At 37.6% G+C, this 22378-nt stretch overlaps 1 protein-coding gene across 2 annotated transcripts in view; it reads left to right on the forward strand.

Annotated features, from left to right (window-relative positions):
- The first annotated feature begins 587 nt into the window (after positions 1-587).
- Positions 588-22378, forward strand: part of Cbfb (core-binding factor subunit beta) — a 52159-nt gene continuing 30368 nt past the window's right edge. The window contains exons 1-3 of one of the 2 annotated variants that reach the window (XM_046435228.2): positions 588-903; positions 1143-1229; positions 7091-7207. In XM_046435228.2, coding sequence (XP_046291184.1) covers positions 826-903; positions 1143-1229; positions 7091-7207 — 282 coding nt within the window. In that variant the 5' untranslated portion in view covers positions 588-825. The remainder of the gene's footprint in view (positions 904-1142; positions 1230-7090; positions 7208-22378) is intronic. The other variant, XM_046435229.2, reaches the window with a different exon arrangement.

The following is a 22378-nucleotide window of genomic DNA, read 5'->3' on the forward strand; positions in this document are numbered from 1 at the left end:
CAGTTCAATACTTGTCTAAGGCCCAGCTAGCGGGCAGGAGAGTCATGAAGGATTCCATCTAAGGCACGTCCAGACTCCAAAAACCTGGATCTGTCCACCACGATTCAGTTGGCTTTCTGCTTCCACCTTTATCTTAGATGTGCATAGACTACACTCTTCCCCGTCAGTTTGGGGATGAAAAGTGTCCAGGGACTTAGGTTTCCTAACGTTCAAGTGGCAATCACAGTTTCTTCGCATGACTGGAGACTCCAGAAGTTCCAGATGGTCAAGTAAGGGCATAAAGTAAGGCCCGCGGGAGCCGCAGTCGCTTGCCAAAGGCCAGCTGGGCAGCTACACACCCAGTGGCCTGCGGACAGGCAAGGGGAAGGAGGCCGCCCTGCGGGAGGAGTCCAGGTTCCCTGCAGTCCAGCCGCCGCACAAGCTACAGGGTGGCGCATGCGCGGCGCGGACCGCGGAGTTGTGAATGGTGCGTCTTGTTTGCAGGAGTTTGAGGCGGGCGGGCGCGAGGAGGAGGGGTGGGGCCGGCGGGGGCGGGGCGGCCGATCGAGCGAGGTGGGCGGCGAGAGGAAGTGGCGGCGGCGGCGACGGCGGCGGCCGGGGGCGGCAGGCAACGGCTGAGGCGACGGCGGCGTGGGTTGGGCTCTAGCGGGCGGTGGCACCTCAGACTCCCTGGAGCGGGAGCCCACACGGGCGGGCGCCTGAAACAAAGGGGAGCGGGAGAAGGGGCGCCGCGGGTGGGCGGTCATTCGGTCAGCGCGGAGCCGGCCAGCGGGTGCCCGCGCTTCCCCGTAGCCCGGCCGGCCGGCACGGCCTCAGGGCGGGAAGATGCCGCGCGTCGTGCCCGACCAGAGAAGCAAGTTCGAGAATGAAGAATTCTTCAGAAAGCTGAGCCGCGAGTGTGAGGTAAGGCGGGCGGGCGGCGCGGAGGCCGCGACGCGCCCCGAGTGGGCCCGGGCAGAGAAAAGTTTGAGCGGCGCGGTCCCCGGGAAGCCCGGGTCGGCGCGCCCGCGGAGGGGCAATCTCGCCCGGGCGGCCGTCTGCCCACAGGCTCTGCTTGCCCTTATCGGCATTGCGCGGGGCGGGAAGGCGCGCGGGCGGCGCCGCAGATTTCGCTCCTGATTTCGGCCGTCTCTGCCTTACAGATTAAGTACACCGGCTTCAGGGACCGGCCCCACGAGGAGCGCCAGGCGCGCTTCCAGAACGCCTGCCGCGACGGCCGCTCGGAGATCGTAAGTCGGCGGGGCCCCGGCGCGCGCGGGTCACTTGTTGCGCGGGGACCGCGCGGCCCAGGCGGGTTCCGGACGGCGCCGCGGATGCCGCGGCTCCCGGAACTGAGCGGGCGCCTTCTCACTTCCTACTCGGGATTCAGAAGGCGAAACCAGACGCTGCAGGCCCGCTCCTCGCGGGGACACGCTTTCCCCGTAGCCCGCCGCGGTGGCTCGTGTTTCCCAGAGCCGGCCTGGCGCACAGTTCACCGCGAGTGGAGCTCCAGCCCGAGCCAAAGTAAATAAGCAAAGGTCCTTATATAGGCTGTGACACCGATGGGGGTGGGGGGGTCTTCGGGGTATGTACGGGAAGAAAACACCCACTCGGGAAAAGGACTGGAGCTTCATTGGAGGTCAGCGATAGTTTGTTTCCTAGACGCTGGATTTGTTGGTAGATTTATATGTGAAGCTCTTTCGCTCCCAGAATGAGAATAAATCTTTACTCCAGTTATCTATTGTCCTGATAGAAAAGGGAGGTTTAAAAGAAAAAGGGCCTACAGGACGTTTAATTTTTTTTTTTCCTGGAATATAATGCTTCAAGAGAATCGGGGGAAAAAAACTATCAGTTGTTTTTTCTCCCCCCCCAAACATATCCTGTTTAGTGTTGCAGTACCTAAAGAACCGCATATGGCTCTGCAAAAACCACCGTTGATCTCCTGGAGGCCCGTTTGGGTGTGATAGACTTGATGCCTCACCTCCATCAAACCTAGGGTTGAAAAAAAAAAACAAGTGTCCTCCATTCATCGCCTTTTGTCCAATTGGAGGTATAATGAGGCAACGATGGGAAGAAACTATAGAAAAAGAGATTGATTATTCGTTTAAAAAATGTTGAAGCACTGTATAATGGACTCTTTTTATCTTGCATTATGACTTGAGCCCATTGCTTTGGCAGAGACTTGAAGCTAAGGTGCTATTTGAACAGAGGTTAACAGTAGGAAGGCATGTTGGAAAATTTATTCCTCCCCTTTTACAATCAATTATTTGTTTTTATTGAGGTGTAATTCATATACTATAAAATTCTCCTGTTTCTTCACAAAAATCAGATTTATTTTTAAACAGTATTTAATATTTAAACAATGTTTTTGGAATTATATAACTGATAGATGATAAATTTTTGAGGAGCTTTTAAAATATTTGATCATTAATGTATATTATGAGAGAACTCCAGTTTTAAGTCCACCTCCAAGTTTATTGATAATTGTAATATTTGTGTATAAAACAAATACTTGGGGCTGGGGATGTGGCTCAAGTGGTAGCGCGCTCGTCTGGCATGCGTGCGGACCGGGTTCGATCCTCAGCACCACATACAAGCAAAGATGTTGTGTCTGCCAAAAACTAAAAAAATAAATATTAAAATTCTCTCTCTCTCTTAAAAACAAACAAATACTTTTTGATTTTGGCACTGAGTGATAGAAGGAAAGAATCATTCATTAGTTGGTCCAGTGACTGTCATTCTTTGCCTGGGTTTTCTTTTGCAAAAGGTGGATGGATAATAGTTTACGTAATTAAAGGATTTCCCGGAAGTAAATGATGAGATACAAAATGCTGTCACATTTTTAAAGCTGAGATTTTTTTCTGAAAACCAGTGAAGCATAGCCTGTAGGGTGCTTTTAGTTGTATCATACTTTGCTGCATGTAATTGTGAACTGAGGGTATAATTTAGCCTATAGTATATCTGAAGAGTTATATTTTAATATTGTTAAAATATAGCAGTGTTATATAGGTTGTTATATTTGTCATAAATTTCTTTCCAGGGTGAATTAGGCCTTCTCCCCTTCCAAATAACTGATCTTACAAATTTTAATAAGTTTTGTTTAATTTGTTTTCTGAGAAATATTAAAGGTTGAAGGATGTAGATTGATTTCTATAAGATTTGCACTTAAGATGGCACTGGCACATGTTGTTTGTTGAGTAATGTAATATTTGGGGAGAAATTTCACTTTTTTCTTTTTCTTTTTTCCCCTCTCTTCCTTTTTTTTCCCTTTTAAATCATTGTTGCCCAGTTTAAATTACAGGATCCTGCCTGGGCACAGTGACACACATCTGTAATCCCAGCTGCTCTGGAAACTAAAATAGGAGGATTGCAAGTTTGAGGCGATCCTCAGCTACTTAGTGAGGCCCTCAGCACAAGACCTTGTCTCAAAATAAAAAATAAAAAGGGCTGGGTATGTAGCTCAGTGATAAAACTCCCCAGGTTCAATACCCAGTATTTAATTAATTAATTTACAGGATCTTTAGCTCCTAGAGGTTGGAGACTGTACTAAGCCTGAATAAACCCCTCTAAAAACAGGTGCTTTGCAAAAGGCCCTTTGTATTAGAGGTACTGATTATTTGAATTTAGAGGCTACATAATTTAAGGCCTGAAATTTATCTTATGACTTATGAACAGGTTGGTTTCTACCTATTTAGTAGTAGAAAAGGCATTATTTTCTATTTGACAGTGGTCATATATGGTAAAGATAAACATAGTTCTCAATTCCCCAATTATTCCATTGCCCCAGTTGCTGTTTTTTTTTCCCCCTCATTTTTAACATCTTGTGTACCAGGGAGATTAGTAAAGAATTTATTTTACATTTACATTTTTTTTTTAATTTTTTAGTTGTAGATGGACACAGTACCTTTATTTTATTTGTTTGTTTACTTTTTTAAAGTGGTGCCAAGGATCAAGCCCAGTGCCTCACGCATGGTAGGCATACGCTCTACCTCTGAGCCACAACCCCAGCCCCTGTTCAGACTTTTTAGCACATAATGAAATAATAGTGATTGTGGGTGAGAGCTAGAATTTATTTTGGTGAAATTTGATTTATTCCTCTTTTGAATTGTTATTGTAGTAAGGATATTGGAGATGTCTTCAACACGAATAATTAAAAAAATGCTTACAGGGGTATGTTGACTCTACTATGGGGAAGGTAAAAACTGATATATATATTTTTTTTTTAAGAGAGAGTGAGAGAGGAGAGAGAGAGAGAGAGAGAGAGAATTTTAATATTTATTTTTTAGTTATAGGCGGATACAACATCTTTGTTTGTATGTGGTGCTGAGGATTGAACCCGGGCCGCACGCATGCCAGGCGAGCACGCTACCACTTGAGCCACATCCCCAGCCCCCTGATATATATTTTTAATCCTGAAGATTCAATGGTTAAAAGTATATTGGATTGGCATAAGGTGTGCCATTTTTTAAATTTGTGAAAACTATAAAATACAGTCAAGACAACTTTGAAGTCTTGCATACTGACATTTTTCCACTGTAATATTTTAATATTTTCAAACAGAATTTCCTGACTCTTATGTGTAGGTATTCTATTTAAAAAGGGATTCCACTGTAGCTCAGTGGTAGAGTGTTTGCCTAACATTGGTAAGGCCCTGGATTCCATCCTCAGCACCTCAAAAAAAAAAAAAAAGTTATTGGGTAAAGTAAATTTGGAAAACACTATTCTAGAATGATTAATTTTTAGTTTTTACCACTTTTTCTCTCAGGGAGGGATCTTGGTGAGAAAATGGTAAAGCAGGAAATCTCTTCTGAGTTTTGCATTCAAACAGGAGATGAAGTAATAAGATCTTCAGAGTGTCTTAGCACTATGCTGGTTTGGAAGTAGAAGGGTTTGCTACTGGATAAACTAAGTACTGAAGAAATGTGATTCAGAGGTTTTGACACAGGACATTCATTCATGGGTTTAATCTCTTATCTGCTACCATTCTGTTCTGGGAGAATTTCATTATCTGAAGCTAAAAGTTGCCACTTTTATTAATCTCAAAGTTATTTCTCTTAAGCAGGGTGCATTGGGGCACACCTATAGTCCCAGCTACTTGGGGAGGCTGAAGCAGGAGGACGGCTGTGCTCACAAATTGGAAGCCAGCTTGAACAATAACAGACAACCTTCCTCCCCTATCTCAGACAGACAAAGGTTATATTTTTCAGAAAACATTTATATGGTGTTTACTTGGTACTGTTCTAAGCATTGTGCAAATATTAATTTGTGAGGAAACTGAAGTATGCCTCAGGTCATACTGCCTAGGCAGTTTTTCTTCTAGAATCTGCTTTTCATTTGACTAATGGTTGTGCTATTATGGATAAAACTTATTCTGATAGTGCATGGAAAGATTTTTTTTAAAAAAATTACTATTGTAATATTGATGTTAGTTTATTTCAGTTTCCAGTCATAGAAAGTAATTACCACAAGAAAAGGGCATCCCAGTTGATGAAAGAAATGCCATCAAAGATGTCTAGAGATTTAGCAGTTGAGTTGACAAAGTACCTACAGTACCAGTAATAGAAATAGGAAGTATAATTTTTACCTTTAAAAACAGAATAAACTGTTAACCAGTAGGGGAACTAGTGGATAGTTATATCAGCTAATGGTTTTAAACAAATGGTTCAAAATGTGAAGCCCTTGCTTTCAGATGAAGACTGTGTTTCAAGTGATGATGCTTCAGAATGTAATCAGTAAAATAAACCAAACAAAACTTTCCGGTTTCAGCAAAGAAGAGTTTACATTTAGACAATGAAAATGTATTTAAAAAAAAAAAAAAACCTGCTTGTTATTTCTTTCAGAAAGAAATAGGAGGAATAATGTTATTTCTGTTTTTTACATGGGAGAAATATAGAGTTAAATTGCTCAGGGGCTACATGGAATGACACTTAATGAAATGGTTTTAGACTCTTCTGTCTGAGCTGAACCATCCAAATCTTCTATAAATATTAGATGAACACTCAGTACTTTTAGTTGTAGTTAGAGCTACTTCTTCTATAGTAAAATTTTAGAAAAGTGCATATTTTTTTAAATCATCTAACGTTTTAGAAAGAAGTACTGTCACATTACATGCTAATGTATGGTTTATAACAAGAAAAGCAATCCCTAGTGCATTTTTTTCTTTCTTTCTTTCTTTTTTTTTTTTTTTTGGTACTGGTGATTGAACCCAGGGGTGCTTCGCCACATCCCCAGTCCATTTTTACTTTTTGAGACAGGGTCTCACTAAGTTGCTGAGACTGATTTTGAACTTGTGATCCTCCTACCTCAGAGGCCTCCTGAGCTGTTGGGATTATGGGCATGCACCACTACATCCAGCTCCTGGATATAGTGGGTTTTAAAATCCATTTAAAAATGCTCTTCTGGTTTTTATTTTTTATTTTTTTTGGTACCTGTGATTGAACTCAGGGGCACTCGACCACTGAGCCACACCCCTAGCCCTATTTTGTATTTTATTTAGAGACAGGGTTTCACTGAGTTGCTTAGTGAATCACTTTTGCTGAGTCTGGCTTTGAACTCGCGATCCTCCTGCCTCAGCTTGCGGAGCCACTGGGATTATAGGCCTGTGCTACCACGCCTGGCAAAAATGTACTTACTGCATTTTTTTTTTTTTTTGTATCACACACCATTCAGTGTTTCCTTGAGCGAAGGAAATCAAGAAAGATTAAATGTATCATATAACTTTAAATTGTGATATGCTTTTAAATTCAAAATCTTTAGTTCACTAGTGGTTTTCACATTTAAAAATATTTAAAAGTTTTAAAATGCAAGGACAGTGGTTTCTGGTTAGACATTAGCAATGTAAGATCCTAACGTCAGCAAAAAATGACCTGAAAGAAAGTATTGATTCCATGTCTGATTTTATATTTAAGCAGCCAATGGCAAATGTCCTCAAAATGGAATCAGATGTTTGTAACTTAATACTTAAGAAAAATGATGAGTGCATGTTTTTTACTTTTAAGTATTCTCAGTGCTGCCTGGCTTAAGACATAAACTGATGTAAAAATAAATGACTGCCTGCATAATTTATGTAATGTCCTGCTCCTGATCCTGTTTGTATTGATTTTTCTAAAAGGCTTTTGTGGCCACAGGAACCAATCTGTCTCTCCAGTTTTTTCCGGCCAGCTGGCAGGGAGAACAGCGACAAACACCTAGCCGGGAGTATGTCGACTTAGAAAGAGAAGCAGGCAAGGTAGGAAACATTTCTTTTCAATTGGTGAGTTGTTTTCATTAAAGGTTTTCTGATGATATACATTATTAGCAATCGTGGGTTACCCAGGTATATGATCAGATTTGCTTTCATTCCGTATTATAAAGATGTAATGCAGTGTTTTTAAAATCTCTGTTATACTATATCACACATTACTAATTTCACGAATATAATATTCATCGAAGAAAGTTGTAGCCCATAAGGAAAGCAGTGAACTTTCCTACAATAACACTTAAAACCTAATTCTTTTAAAAGTGTTGACAAGAACTTTTTGTGTTTACTAAAATATGTGTGACTACAGTGTTGTAAAAAAAATGAAATTAAGAGAAAAATGGGAAGGCTCTATAGGCTTACAAATTCACAGTATTTAGAAGTAGCTCATGGGTAACTTTCTAATTCTATTGTAGCAAAATTAATTTTGAGAAAAACTTTTAAAACTTCAACTTGGAAAAAATTGTTTTGAAAAAGTTTCTGGGAAAACAGATTTCTTACAATTTTTATTTTAGAAGTTTAGGCAAAAGGAGGTTGGGCTGTGGCTCAGTGATAGAGTGCTTGCCTAGCACAGGGAGGCACCAGGTTTGATCCCTAGCACCACATTTTAAAAAAAAATTAAAATAATTAAATAAACAAAATAAAGGTATTTTTTTAAAAAAAGAAGTAGTTTAGGCTAAAGATTTTTTTAAAGGTAGAAATATTTATGCTGAGAGCCCTGTTAAAATCTAAGTAAAAGGTACAGGACTTTGTGGTGAAATTTTAATGAATAATAACTTGGATTGGTTGATCATTAACTAAGAAGTCAAGGAGCTGACTTCTTGAAATAAAAATTTTAAAAAGAATTTTGGGGATCCATATTATCTTCCGTCTTTCTTGTTTCCTTTACAGAGTGTTTCCATACCTATTTCTGTCTGTTTGAAAATTACTTTTCAAAGTGTCATCATGAATGGCATAATCTATCATTTTATTTGCCAAATGTAAGAAATATCTAAATATTAATGAAGGTATTTTGTATCAGAAAAGGATTTCTAATTTTTTATATATGCAATTAAGAATTTTTTGTTTTATGAAATTAAGTTTGATCTTGTACATGTAACTAACTAATCTTTGGATTTAGGAGAGGGAAAATAGATGACAGGATTTTAAAAAATGAGTAATATTTGCTTTCCTGTGTATTAGCTTGTTTAATTAGAAAGTTAAAAGCAAATGTTGCATATTTTACTATTTTGTAATTCTTAACATATAAGGGGAAACTTGAAAAATCATTGTAGGATTATTGGTCTTTGTCTGTTTTGGTGCATGTATGTGTGACTAGATGAAGAAAAAAAATTTTCTTGTTTAAGGCATTTCCTCAGAACCAGCTGTTGAATCTAGTTCTAGCCCAAGTGTTCTAGCACTTGTTAGGCTGAGGCAGGAGGATCACTTGAGCCAAGGAGTTTGCGGCTAGCCTGGGTAACATAGTGAGGCTTTGTCAAAAAAAGAAAACACTAGATAGATCAGTTTCTTAAAGGCATATATCAAAAAAAAAGTTGCCTTCCCCTTAGTTTTAATGCCAAATTACTTAACACTTGAAGATTGGCATGTCAGTGCTACTGGGAGGTGGCGTTTTACTTGAATTAGATAATGATATCTGGTCACTAGTTTGAAGACTACATTATTCTTGGATTTAAAGCTTTTGATGTGTTTTCAGTTATAGGACTAACAATATCAAAAATGTCAGATGGGGCCAGGCATGGTGGTGCATGCATGCCTGGCTCTGGAGCTGAGGCAGGAGGATCATGAGTTCAAAGCCAGCCTCAGCAGAAGCAAGGCACTAAGCAACTCAGTGAGACCCTGTCTCTAAATAAAATACAAAACAGGACTGGGGATATGGCTTAGTGGCTGACTGCCCCTGAGTTCAATCCCCACCTCCCCACAAGCCAAAAAAAAAAAAAAAAGTTTGAAGGTTTATTCTGGTATTTAGAAGATTTTCAAATCTATCAGGAATTTATATTTTATAATTGATTTTAGAAATTTCCTTTCTGAGGGCTGGGATATACTCAGTTGGTAGAGTGCTTGCCTTGCATGAATAAAGCCCTGGGTTCAATCCCCAGCACCATAAAACAAAAAAAAAAAACAAAAAAAAGAAAGAAAGAGAAAAAGAAATTTTCTTTCTGTAAAGGGAAAAATAGTAAATATTTTCAGTTTTGCAGGCTAATGGTCTCTGTTGCTGCTGTTCACCTGTGCTGTTACAGTGTGAAAGAAGCCAGAGACAATATGTGAACAAATAAGTGTGACTCTGTTCAAGAATGGTTACACTGGCAGAAATCAGTATCTTTCCCTTGGATGGAAATTTGTGTTTATGTATAGATCATGTTTTTCTCAACTATAGCTTTGCCAACATCTGTACTATACCAGCAGGATCTAGAAGAATAAAACGTTTTAAGGAAAAACAAAAACCCTCCTAGTATGCTATGGGATAAATTACTCCAGTGAATTTAGAGAAAAAAAATCTGTCTTGGATTTTTTCATACATGGAGCTAAGATTATTTCTCCCTTTCTTTTTATGTTCTCTTTAACCATTATATTTTGATTCTGTACCTATATGACTAGGACTAGAAGCAAAGAAAATTGAAGGAACTTCCTCAAATGTAATAATTTGCCTCTTCTCCTATATCAGATCCCAAATCAGTGTCATCCTCCTTATTCTCTCAACCTCACTTACTGTGTTAGTCAATGTTTCATCACTATGACAAAATACCTGATAAAACTACTTAAAGGAGGAAAGATTTATTTTTGGCTCAGTTTCATGGGTTTCATTGTATGGACAGTTGGTTCCTTTGTTTCTGGACTTGTGGTGAGGCAGTAGTACATCATGGCAAAAGGGTATAGTAAATCAGAACTGCTTATCCTTATGGCTGGCAGAGAGAAAGGAGCCAGGGGCAAGACAAAGTCTTCAGAGGCATGCCCTTGAAAACCTACTCACTTTATCTAGGTCCCACCTTCCAGTTTCTTCCACTTCCCAGTAGTATTTTCAGCTATGAATCTTATCAGTGAATTAATCCATTAATGAGGTTAGAGCCCTTATGATCTAATCACTTCCCCCAAAGCCCTACCTCTAAAAATTGTTGCACTGGGGACCAAGTCTTCAACATATGAGTCTTTATGGGATTTTCTGAATTCAAACCATAATACTTCCTGAAGCAGCTTATTTCTCTTTACTAATCAGCTGGATATTTTTATTCTAAGCAGGATATTTACAGTTTTAAATAGGATAGTCTGGGTAAAGAAGTTCATATCTGAGCAGAGGCCTGAAAGGAGGTTAGGGAATGATGAGCCCTGTAGGTATATGGGGGAAAACATGTTCCAGATAGAGGAAACAGCCACTATGAAGGCCACAGGGTGTGAGCATGTTATTATGTATATTTGATAAACAAAAACCAATCCAATGTGAGTAGAGTAGGCTAAAAAAGGAGGAGAGAAGATGAGATCAGAGCTTTAACAAGGAGCCAGTTCCCCTGGCTATTGTAACAACATGGATTTTTATTCTGAGTGAAATAGGGAGTGGTTTCATGTTTTTGAGCAGGTAAATGATATGGTCTGGGTTAGGTTTTGACTAACCTAACTTTCGGGTTGATTGATAATAGACCATACGGGGCAAGATTGAAATAGGGAGACCTGCTTGGCTATTTCAGCAATCTTTGCTAGAGAACAGGGTGATACAGTGGACAGAAGAGAGACGGATGTGTTTTGAGAAAAAGCCAAGAAGATTTGCTTATGGATTGGATGAGAAAAAAAGGAGTAATGACTTTGTTTTTTTGGCTAGAGCAACTGGAAATATGGGATTGCCATTATCTGAGATGGGAAAGGCTATAGACAGAGCAAGGAGCAGGTTTGGTCAGTTTAGGGCATGTGAGTTTGTAATAATAGCTTGTTATTGCAGCTTCTGTTTCCTAACCACCCTTAACTCTTAAAGCCAAGACATTGCTTTTTCATAAATGATTCTGCGTCGCTTATTTTGAGTTCATTTACCTTTTAAAAATAACAATTTTATTGAAGTATATTTTCCATTCAATAAAATACATCCAGTATAATTATATAATTTTTTTAACATTCTCACTCCATTATTTATTTATTTATTTATTTTCTGTTGTGCTGGATTTTGTACCCAGAGCCTCGTACTTGCTAGGCAAGCCCTCTTACCACTGAGTTACATCCCCAGCACAATTGTATAATTTGAGTTTTAACAAATGTATGGACACATGTAAGTGCCATTACAGACAAAGGCAGTGTTTCTGTCATCCCCAAAGTTTTCTTATTTCCCTTTACAAGAATCAGGGAATTGTGTGGCTGGGTGGTCCCGCATGAGGTTGCAGTCCAGATGTTGGCTGGGATTAGACAGTCTCTGAAAACTAGACTAAAGCTAAAGGTTCCTTTTCAAGCTCACTCATGTGACTTGAGTTCCTGGGCATGTGTGCACCTCTTTATAGAGAAAGAATGAAGTCACCATGCTTTTTATGACCTGTTCTTTAAGTCATTGTGTCTTATTTTATTCATTGCAAACTAGTCACTAAGTCTAGTCCACACTAAACAGGAAGGGTGATTCTATATGGGTGTGAATACCAGGAAGCTGGAATCACTGGGGTCATCCTGGAGGCTAGCTATCATTGATATAAATTTAGTGAATTTAAAAAAAAAAACTTAGAATGCTGAGAAAGAAGACAAAAATCTCCATATCCTTTTATTAAAAATAATGATTTTATGATTTATGGCTCATATAAACCAGTGCCTTTTATTCATTCTTTCGCTTATGTGATTGCAGGAATATTTTCAAACCAAGAATCTTCAATAAAAAAGGTTTGTTAATTATTAACTACACAAATAGGAACTTTATGTAAGATCAAGTCACCACATAATTTTCTCTTTTTGAATTTTTTTTTGTACCAAGGTGTCTAGTGACCCATCTACATTGGTTCTTTTTTTTTTTTTTTAATCTATACCTTTATTTTATTTATTTATTTGTTTATTTATTCATTTTTATATGAGGCTGAGGATTGAACTCAGTTCCTCACATGTGCTAGGCAAGTGCTCTACCACAGAGTCCCAGCCCCTCCATTGGTTCTTTCTCAGGAAAGATTTAAAATAATCTAGTAGAACTCTAGAGTAAAGTCAAAGGTAATCATAAATATTTTCCTCATCTATAAATGATAATCAGAATATCTGTTCTGTTCATATACTTCATGTGAGGATTAAATGAGGTACTAAAACATGTGAAAATGTATTTTAAATTGTAAACCCCTATCCAAAGTTAGGTTATTTGATGGTTTTCTAGGGTGAGATTATAAGTGACTGAATGTTAGTTAGTACAACTATGTACCTTAGGTAAGCTTCATTTTAGGTGGCTATACAATGTTGGAATACTATGTCTTTCCCAAGTGGTGTGTTAGCTTTTTGTTGCTATGACAAAAATACCTGACAAGAGCAACTCAGAGGAGGAAAAATTGATTTTGGGCTCAGTTTCATAAGTTCATTTCAAGGTCAGCTAACTGTATCACTCTGGGCCTAAGAAGGCAGAAAAGCATCAAGGCAGAAGGATGTGGTGGGGGAAAGCTGTTCAGCTTGTGGCATCCAAGAAGCAGAGAGGAGCCAAGGACAAGATATAGTCTAAGGGTACAACCTCAGTGACCTTTTTCTCCAGCCAGTCCTCATCTGCTTACACTTAACCTGGTTATGTTGACCAGGATGACCCCAGTGATCCCAGCTTCCTGATATTCACATCCCATATGGAAGCCATTCAGATTATTAATCCAACAAATGGATTAGTCCACTAGTTAGTTATTAGTCCATTAGTTATAGCTCCCATAATCTAGTGATTTCATCTGTGAACATTTTTGCATTGCCTAATGCTTGAGTTTTTCAGGGGATATTAAATATCTAAACTATAACAGTTATAAATCTTAGCAGCCAAAATGTTCTTAATTCTTCTTTAAATTGCTTCCCTCTAATTTTGCTGTCAGAAAACAAGGAAAAGCAACTTATCAGTATTTAAATCATTCCTAAGTTAAAATTTTATAGACCTAGCAACTCTTTAATTCCTTTGATCTTTCCTCTTAGGACCTATTTCCAATTCCTTTTTATTTCAAACAAACGCAAATGAGTATGGTTAACCAAAAATTTTTAATCTTGGGTGATCAGATTAATGTTTTTATCACATAAACTGTATTTCTTAGAGTTTTGTTGGGATTTTGAATAAAACATTTATGTTTACTTTTGTGATCCTAGTTTATGAGTACAAAGTTGAAGGGTATGGTATGAAAAATATTTCATAAGTTTAAAAAAATGAACTTTTTAAAAGTGCTACTGTTCGACCATTTTTTCTATGGAAATAGAGCATCCTGCTAGTTTTACTACCTTGGCCTCAGAAATAAAGAGGTTAAACTTTGTATGGTTGGTGTATTTCTGTTTATAGTTTATGATTTTAATTTATAGTCAAACAGCATGAATATCAGACATTGAGAAGTAGTTATAAATCATGTCATTAGAGTGAGTGCTCTTTAAATTTTTGGTAAGTTGTGTTTATTTTTTCCTTTTTCCAAGTTCTGAACTTTGCATACTTAAGACAAAAAGACAAATCTTTTTAGCACTCATTTTTATTAGCTAAAATAGCAAAGAAAAAATTCACAGCATTTGGTTTAATGAATGAAAATAGAATCTTATTTTAAATGGCCTTCTCCAGCAGTCAGTGGTTCTGCTGCTTCTGCAGCCTTTTGCTTACTTGCCTGCAAGCTCTTTGTCCCAAAATAAATATTGTCTGTTTATATACTATCCAAAATTTGGCAGGGTTTACAGGACTCCTTGATGTTAGTTTTGGGAAATTCTTATTCATGCTCAACAAGTTTCTTCTCTTTTCTACATAGCCTAGTCTTTCCAAATAAAATATTTCTGTGATAAAGCTTTGGAATATAATTTTCCCCCAAGAGAAATTGAGACAATTTTACAACTAGCTTCTCATATCTAGAGTTCAAGTATTTATATTCAACTAAAATTTGAAATGTGTCTTCTAGTACTTAGTTATTGTGTATTAAAATAAGTAATTTGGTGGTTATTATTATTTTTTTTTTTTTGGTGGTACTAGGAATTGAACCCAAGACAAGCATTCTACCACTGAGCTATATCTCCAGCCCTTTTGAGAGTCTAAATTGCCCAGTCTGGCCTCAAACTTGAGATCCTCCTGCCTTAGTACCTGGAATTTCAGGCAGGTGCCATCATGCCCAGCAAAGATAACATTTTAAGTATGCTATACTTAAATATATGTTCTAAGAATACTAATACTTATAAGAACTAAATCATAAAATTTAGAATTGGATGTTACCAGTATAAGCTATGGGCTTATATATTTTTTTAAACTTTTTTTTTTAGTTGTAGATGGACACAATAATAATAAATAAAATGAAGTCCACCATCAACTAAAAAAATACTTAACAAAAAAAATGTGCCTCGGGCTGGGGTTGTGGCTCAGTGGTAGGGCACTTGCCTATCATGCATGAGGCACTGGGTTCGATCCCCAGCACCACATAAAAATTAACAAATAAAATAAAGGTATTGTGTCCATCCAAAAAAAATTTTTTTTAAAATGTGCTTCTTAATGTATTGCTGTACTTTCAAGACTCTGAGACAGTGCTGTACTGCGTGTCCTGAGAACAGGCTGAGTCTGGGAATGATTGGCAGGTTATTTTTGTGTATAAAAGCTTTTTTCCCACATATACAATCAGTACAAAAGCCCTTTTGTGTTTTAAAACTTCATATATAAAGGCAGATTAAACTCCAGATTAAAATAAAATGATGATCTAGAAATATGTGATTCCATTTTCATTAGGAGAATTTAGATGTTTCAAACACATGTTTTTGCCTGTATTGTAGATATTCAAAATGTGTTCTCATGTTCTCTATTTAAAAAAAATGATAATTTCTTTCTTTCTTTTTTTTTTTTTTTTTTGGTACTGTAGATTGAACTCAGGGGCACTCGACCACTGAGCCACATCCCCAGCCCTTTTTTGAATTTTAATTAGATACAGGGTCTCACTGAGTTGCTTAGTGCCTCGCCATTGCTAAGGCTGGCTTTGAACCCACAATCCTCCTGTCTTAGCCTCCAAGCCGCTGGGATTACAGGCATGCACCACCACGCCTGGCAAAAAAATAATGATAATTTCTAATAAGAGTCTGGCTTTATTTGTAGAATATTATTTGGAATAATGACCCTTTGGAAGAACTAGTTTTTGAGGGTATTGCTTAGTCATGCCAGCTGGATCCCTTTGCTATCTAGAATGTTCCTGGACCCTTTTTCCCTTCTCCCCCATTTGTGTCTTTTGTGTACTGGGTATTGAACTTAGGGCCTTATACATGCTAACTGTAAGCTTTATCAATGAGCTATACCTCTAGCCTTTTTGGACTGTTTTTTAAAATTGAAATAAAATTCACCATCTTTATTCGCCAATTACACAACTGAGTGGTTTTTAATATATCACAGTGTACACCCATTACCATTATCTGATTCTAGAGCATTTGCAGAATTCTGGGCCATTGTGAATCCAGTTTGACAACTATAAGCCAGTTTTTACTGTACTAACCACCACCAGGCACTGGTTTACCTCATCACTAATTCTATTAAACCTGAACTATATATAGTGAAGTCTTTGATTTGATTTTAAAACACATCTGGTGTTTGCTTGATTTTACAGCTGAAGAAACTAAGGCCGGAGAGACTAAATTTTCAGAAATCATGAAGTCCCTTTCTTAAAAAGAGCCAGGATTCAGGCCCAGGTCTTTTTTACCCTAGTTTTTGTTCTTTGCGGTGTATCATACTACTGCTAATGTATATTATTAGAGAAAGTGTCACAAACTGTACCATCTTCAAAGCCTTTTATAAAGTTATCTTGATCCAAATTATTCTTCCCACCTGAATGAGTAACCATTGATATTTTAGTGTGATCTTTTAGACAGACACAAAGAATTTTATAATTTAATTTTTATGCTTTTCATTTGAAGTTGTATATACTAGGTCAGTGTATTTCAGGACTTCCCTAAACATATATTGTTTGCTTTGCATCTTGAAATAAAGGTAGCCAAACTAGTAAGTCATCTTTTTCGGTAGGGGGATGGAGGGTGGAGTAGTCTGTATACTTTAAAATTATGTAAAGGGCTCAATATACATATTTATTGTTCTAGATGCTATGAATTTAACCATTGAAGTTGACTAACAAGTCTCTCTTTTTTAGGGAGATGCTCTATTTTAGCATTCCCTGACATACTTGGAAATACTAAAAATACTCCTCATAAGTGTATCTGTGGTTGAGGTAAATTTCGAGAGTTAGGAGTTCTGGATGTGGTTTTTACTGCTTACTAGTTGTATGACCTGCAAGTGAATTATTTAATCCCTCACAGTTTTAATTTCTTCATCTTTTATATTTCTTTCTATTGGATGGTTGTAAATGTCAGATGGGACTTGGAGGTTTTTTAAAGCTGAAGAGCTTATATAAACTTAAAAGTGGTAATGCTGTTATACCTGAGAGAAAAAGTGTCAGGAAGAGAGAGTTAAAAAAAAAAGAGAGAGAGAGAGAGAGAGCCATTTTGGAGTTGGGTAGGGGCTTCTTTAAGCAAAATGAATTCAAAGTAAAGATATGAGAGGCATGGAGATGGAGACAGACTAAAAATAACATTTGAGAGCACAACAGTGTTCAAGCTTACGATAGATTGTGATGTGTAGGCTAACACCTTTTTATGTAGTGAGAGAAAGCCAGTAGGCATTTTAAATATACCTTCAGGAATAAAAAATTTACAAAAAAATATAAATCATTGCAAATTTTCAGATTAGACTAAAAGTATTTTCAGCTTAAAACCATGTGTAAGTACAGGTATGATTGGTGCAAAAGCATCTTCTCAGGTGGCTCACAAAAGGAATGGCTCTTCAACTAATAAATGGACCAGGAGTGTTTCTAGGTAGAGTACAAATTCCATGGCTATGTATGTAAATAATTTGACATTACAAATATTATTGTAATGTCACTTTCAAATGAAACTCCTGGGAAAGGATAAACTGAACAGAATCTCAGGGTTAAGTCTAGATCCAACTTCCATGGGGAAGAAAAATATATGTGTATATACATACACACACACACACACACACATATATATATGTATATGTATATGTACATGTATATGTATATATGTATGTGTGTGTCGAGGGTGAAGTTGGAGATCAAATCCAGGACCTCAGACATGCTTGGGAGGCATTTTACCGCCAAATTACAAACTCCCAGGCTCTCTGACATATTTTTTTTTTTGTTTAGTTGTAGATGGACACAATACTGTTGTTTTATTATTTTTTTAATGTGGTGCTGAGGATTGAGCCCAGTGCCTTCCACATGTGAGGCAAGTATTCTACCACTGAGCTACAACCCCACCCCCCCACCCCTGCAAATTTTTAAGAGCCACTTTGGGGAGTTTTGTGAGCAGAATCATGAGTGTGTTATAGGAAAACTGACTTGCTGAGCATGGTGGTACACGCTTTAATCCTAGTAATTTGGGAAGCTGAGGCGGGAGGATTGCAAATTCAAGATCAGTTTTAGCAATTAGCAAGGCCCTAAGCAACTAAGTGATACCTTGTCTCAAAATAAAAAAGGACTGGGGATGTGGCTCAGTGGTTAGGCACCCCTGGGTTCAATTCCTTGTACATCCCCCCAAAAAAAAAAATTAAAAAAAAAAAGGAAAAACAAACTATGGCTTATACTCTCTGGCACAAGTGTGAACCACTGTTCACAGTGTACTGGATATCTAGAGAGGAATTATGGTCAGAGGGAGTGAGCTGCTCTGTATTTTCTGCTAGGTTTACCACGACCTACCAGGCTTATGTGAGCATTCTGCCCTCCGAGGATCTTAGTGATGACCATCCTCAGAAAGTCTGTCTTTTGAATCCAGATTTTTTTTCTACATTAAAAGCTCTGCTGGGGCTAGGGCTAGGATTGGGGCTCAGTGATAGCCCACTTGCCTAGCATGTGTAAGGCACTGGGTTTGATTCTCAGCCCACAGATAAATTAAAAAAAAAATCAATAGACAAATAAAAAATTAAAATTATAAAAAAAAAAAAAACAACAACTCTGCTATGATATAGGATCTCCATTAATCCTGTGTTGTGATGGGCCTCCCCATTTTTTGTTTCCTTCTTTTGCTTGTGTGGGAGGTTGTGTACTGCGGATTGAACCCAGGGCCTCATGCATATTAGGTAAGCACTCTGCCACTGACCACTGAGCCACATCCCTAGCCCTACTTTTTTTTTTTAATTTCATATCTATTTCTTGGTAATTTTGTGAATAACTTACTTGGGGGCGGTGCATGGAATCAAAAATTTCTGAAATTTTTTGCCTGTTTGAAGTATGTTTATTCTACTTGTATACTTTGCCATAAATATTTGATGTCTTCTAGAGTTTGAGATTGGAGATTGTTTTCATTCAGATGACCTCATTACATTAGCATACTTCCATTATTGCTGTTGAGAATCTGAAATCAGCTAGGCGCGGAGGTACACACCTGTAATCCCAGTGGTTCAGCAGGCTGAGGCAGGAGGATCACAAGTTCAAAGCTGGTTTTAGCAATTTAGCAAGGCCCTAAGCAATTTAGCGAGACCATGTCTAAATAAAATATAAAAATGGGCTAAAGATGTGGCTTAGTAGTTAAGCATCTCGGGTTTCAATCCCTGGTACCAAAAGAGAGAGAGAGAGAGAGAATTTGAAGTCATTGTTTCTAGTCAGTTTTCCCCTCTTCACAAGTTTGTAAAGTTGTCTTTGTCTCTGTTTTAAAAGTCATCTATGATACAACCAAGTGTGGATCCACATTCCTTTGTTGTGTGGGTATTTGGTAGTCCCTCCCTCCCTCCCTCCCTCCCTTTATTTTATTTAAATGGGCCTTTATTTTGTTCATTTATTTATACTCGGTGCTGAGAATCAAACCCAGTGCCTCACACATGCCAGACAAGCGCTCTACCACTGAGCCACAACCCCAGCTCCTTGGTGGTCCTTTTCAATATGGCAGCATATGTCCTTCCAGAAGGAAATTTTCTGGTATTTCCTTATGTTTTCTTTGTTCTATTTCTGGAACACCTACTATTTGGATGTTGGACCTCTAGGAATGATCCTGTTGATTATCTTGTTTTCTAATTTCTTAAAGCTCTTTGTGTTCCACATCCTGTTCTTATTTATTGAATGCATTGTTTTTTATCTGCAGATGAAACTGCTAAGTTTTGCCCCTTATTATAGAGCTTCATAGGAAACAAGCAGGCTGTGGCGGAAGCATAAAAGTCTCAATTTATTTGGGCTCAGATTTCCACTTAGGAAAAGAAAAATATAGTGGAACCAAATTAAAATAAATATGTGGAGAGCACATTAGAGGCATATATGTTAATACATATTTATAAATTTGCAGCAAAGTTTGCATGTATTCTTTCTTTTGTTTTTTAATACCAATTTACACTTCCAGTCTTTTATTTTTTATTTTGAGAGAGGGTCTTGCTAAGTTGTTTAGGTCCTTACTAAGTCACTAAAGTGAGGCTGACCTTGAACTTAGAATACTTTTGCCTCAGCCTCCTAAGCTGCTGGGATTACAGGCATGCAGCACCATGCCCTGCTTGATCTCATGTATTCTTGACCAAAGTCTGGTTTGGTTAACATATCCATTTATTGAGTACATGTTTGTTTATCCATTTATTGAATATGTGTGTTTTTTTTTAAATTTTTTAGTTAAACACTTGAACACAATATCTTTGTTTATTTTTACATGGTGCTGAGGATTGAACCTAGTGCCTCATATGTGCAAGGCAAGCGCTCTGCCACTGAGCCCTAGCCCCAGCCCTGAATATGTGTTTATATGTATACACACACATTAAGTTTTAGACACATTCTCTAGTTCTCCATTTTAGGGTTTCAATTATAAATAGTATGTTGGTAAGTTACATTAAAACATTATAAAGGAAACTATTTTTACACTTAAGTGCAATCTAATTATGATTTAGAGATAAGTGAGATTGAATGACTGCATTCAGTAATTATCTGGCAGCCATGTAGGTGACTGTGCGTTTATGAACAGGGAGAAGCATGTGGCTAAAGGCAGATGAGTCAAAACCAAGTATCTTCTAAAGGAATCTGTTAAATAGTCTACAGAAATGATTACAACTAAACATTAGGGTACATAACTTCTTCTGTGGAAGATCTTGTTTTCCTGGGTGCATATGTCATCCCTGTATTACTGCTTGTCTGATGATTCATTGTTTGTGGGTAGCAACAACTATTCATCGTCTGGGGAAAAAATTACATCTTTACCTTTGAAAAAAATTCTATTAAAGCGTTGGTGGCAATGTATGTGCAAGTAATCATTGTTTCTCTGTTTCATAAGTTTTTTGTACATTGATTTAATTTTTGCCTTCACTTGTGAAGAAGGTATTCTTAAGCCCTGATTTAAATGTAAGGAATCTGAGGCTTATAAGCAAAAGTAACTATCTGGGCATGGTGGTGCATGCCTATAAGCTCTGTGTCTAGGGAGGCTGAAGCAGGAAGATCGCAAGTTTGAAGTCAGCCTCAGCAACTTAGTAAGGCCCTAAGCAACAAGTGAGGCCCTGTCTCAAAATAAAAAATAAAAAGGGTGAGCACGACTGGGTTGAATCCCTGGGTCCCAGGAGGAAAATAAAAGATAAGAAGTTTGTCACACTTGATACTTGATAGAGACAAGTATCTATCAAGACACTCTTGATAGAGCTGGAATTTAAACCCAAGTTTTTCTGATTGCAAAGTTTATTTTGTTTCCACTCTTTCCATGCTCTTGTGTTAAACTTAATGATGATATTCCTTTAAAAAATAATTACGTATTTTTGGAATGTTAGTTAATCACTTTGGAAGTATTGATTTTGGAGTTGTAAAGAAATTTTAGTGAGTAGATGTGAATTCACAGATAGGTAATCTGGCCATTTGTGGACCCATGGAGAGTGGCAAAAAATGTCGCTTTCTAAGCATATTCCCAGTTGAAGTCACACAAAGACAATGCTCTGCCTTTTTGTAGCAGCTCTCATGGTGTAAAAGTATTCTTTTTGAGGTTTACTTAGTGCCATGTTTTTCATATTTTGTGTTTTTTGTTGGTGATTTTGCTATTTAAAGTGGTGGCCCTGAGGCTGGGCTGGGGCTCAGTAGTAGAGCACTTACTTGCCTAGCAAGTGTGAGGTACTAGGTTCAATTCTCAGTACCACATATAAATAAATGAATAAAATATAGATCTATCAACATCTAAAAATTTTTTAAAAAAATAAAGTGGTGGCCCCAAATGTAGTGTTGAAGTAATGTCTAGGGTTCATAAGCGCAAGATGTGCCCAATTTAGAAAATATGTATATTAGATAAGCTGCCTTCAGGCATGAATTATGTTACAACAAATCCCATCATTATGTACAGCTAAAATGCACTAATGAAAGGGGGAGAAAGTGAACATCTTTCTTTATAACAAATATTTTGTGTACATCTTTGATTAAGTTTTAAGAGGCATTTATAGACATGGCGTTGCTGGATTGGAAAACTATGCACACTCATTCCCCCAAAATGTCTTCCAAGAATCATTAGTCAGTTTACATTTTATCTGGCAATGTAATATAACCTGCTTTGCCTCCCAATAGACATTATTAAAATGTTTTTCAATTTATTTTTATATGTGTTTAAATATAGTTATCTTGTTTGAATTTAATATGCTTGATTATTATTGTGAACACTTCTGAATAACTTTTGGCTGTTTGTTTATTTTTGTGGTGCTAAGGATTGAACCCAGGGGCATTCTCTCTACCTTTAATCTACTTCCCAGTCCTATTTATTTATTTATTTTGAGACAGAGTTTTAACTGGCCTGGAACTTGTGATCCTCCTACTCAGCCTCCAGAGTTGCTGGGATTACAGGCATATACCTGTAAGGTAGTCTTAAAAAGAGGTGGCAAGGCTACTAAATTCAGCTTTTTAAAATTTTCCTATCAGTTGTTTTTTCCATAACCTTAAGAGTTAAGTGAGTCCTACTAAAATTTAATAGGTGAATTCAATTTAATTCTTACAGTTCTTTTTTTAATATATTCAGTTCTTCCTCGTTAAAAGCTTTTTAAAGTTAATG

This window comes from Marmota monax, unplaced genomic scaffold (genome assembly GCF_021218885.2).
Source record: "Marmota monax isolate L192 unplaced genomic scaffold, Marmota_monax_Labrador192_F-V1.1 WCK01_AAM20220418_F8-fsc00024, whole genome shotgun sequence".
Taxonomy (NCBI): domain Eukaryota; kingdom Metazoa; phylum Chordata; class Mammalia; order Rodentia; family Sciuridae; genus Marmota; species Marmota monax.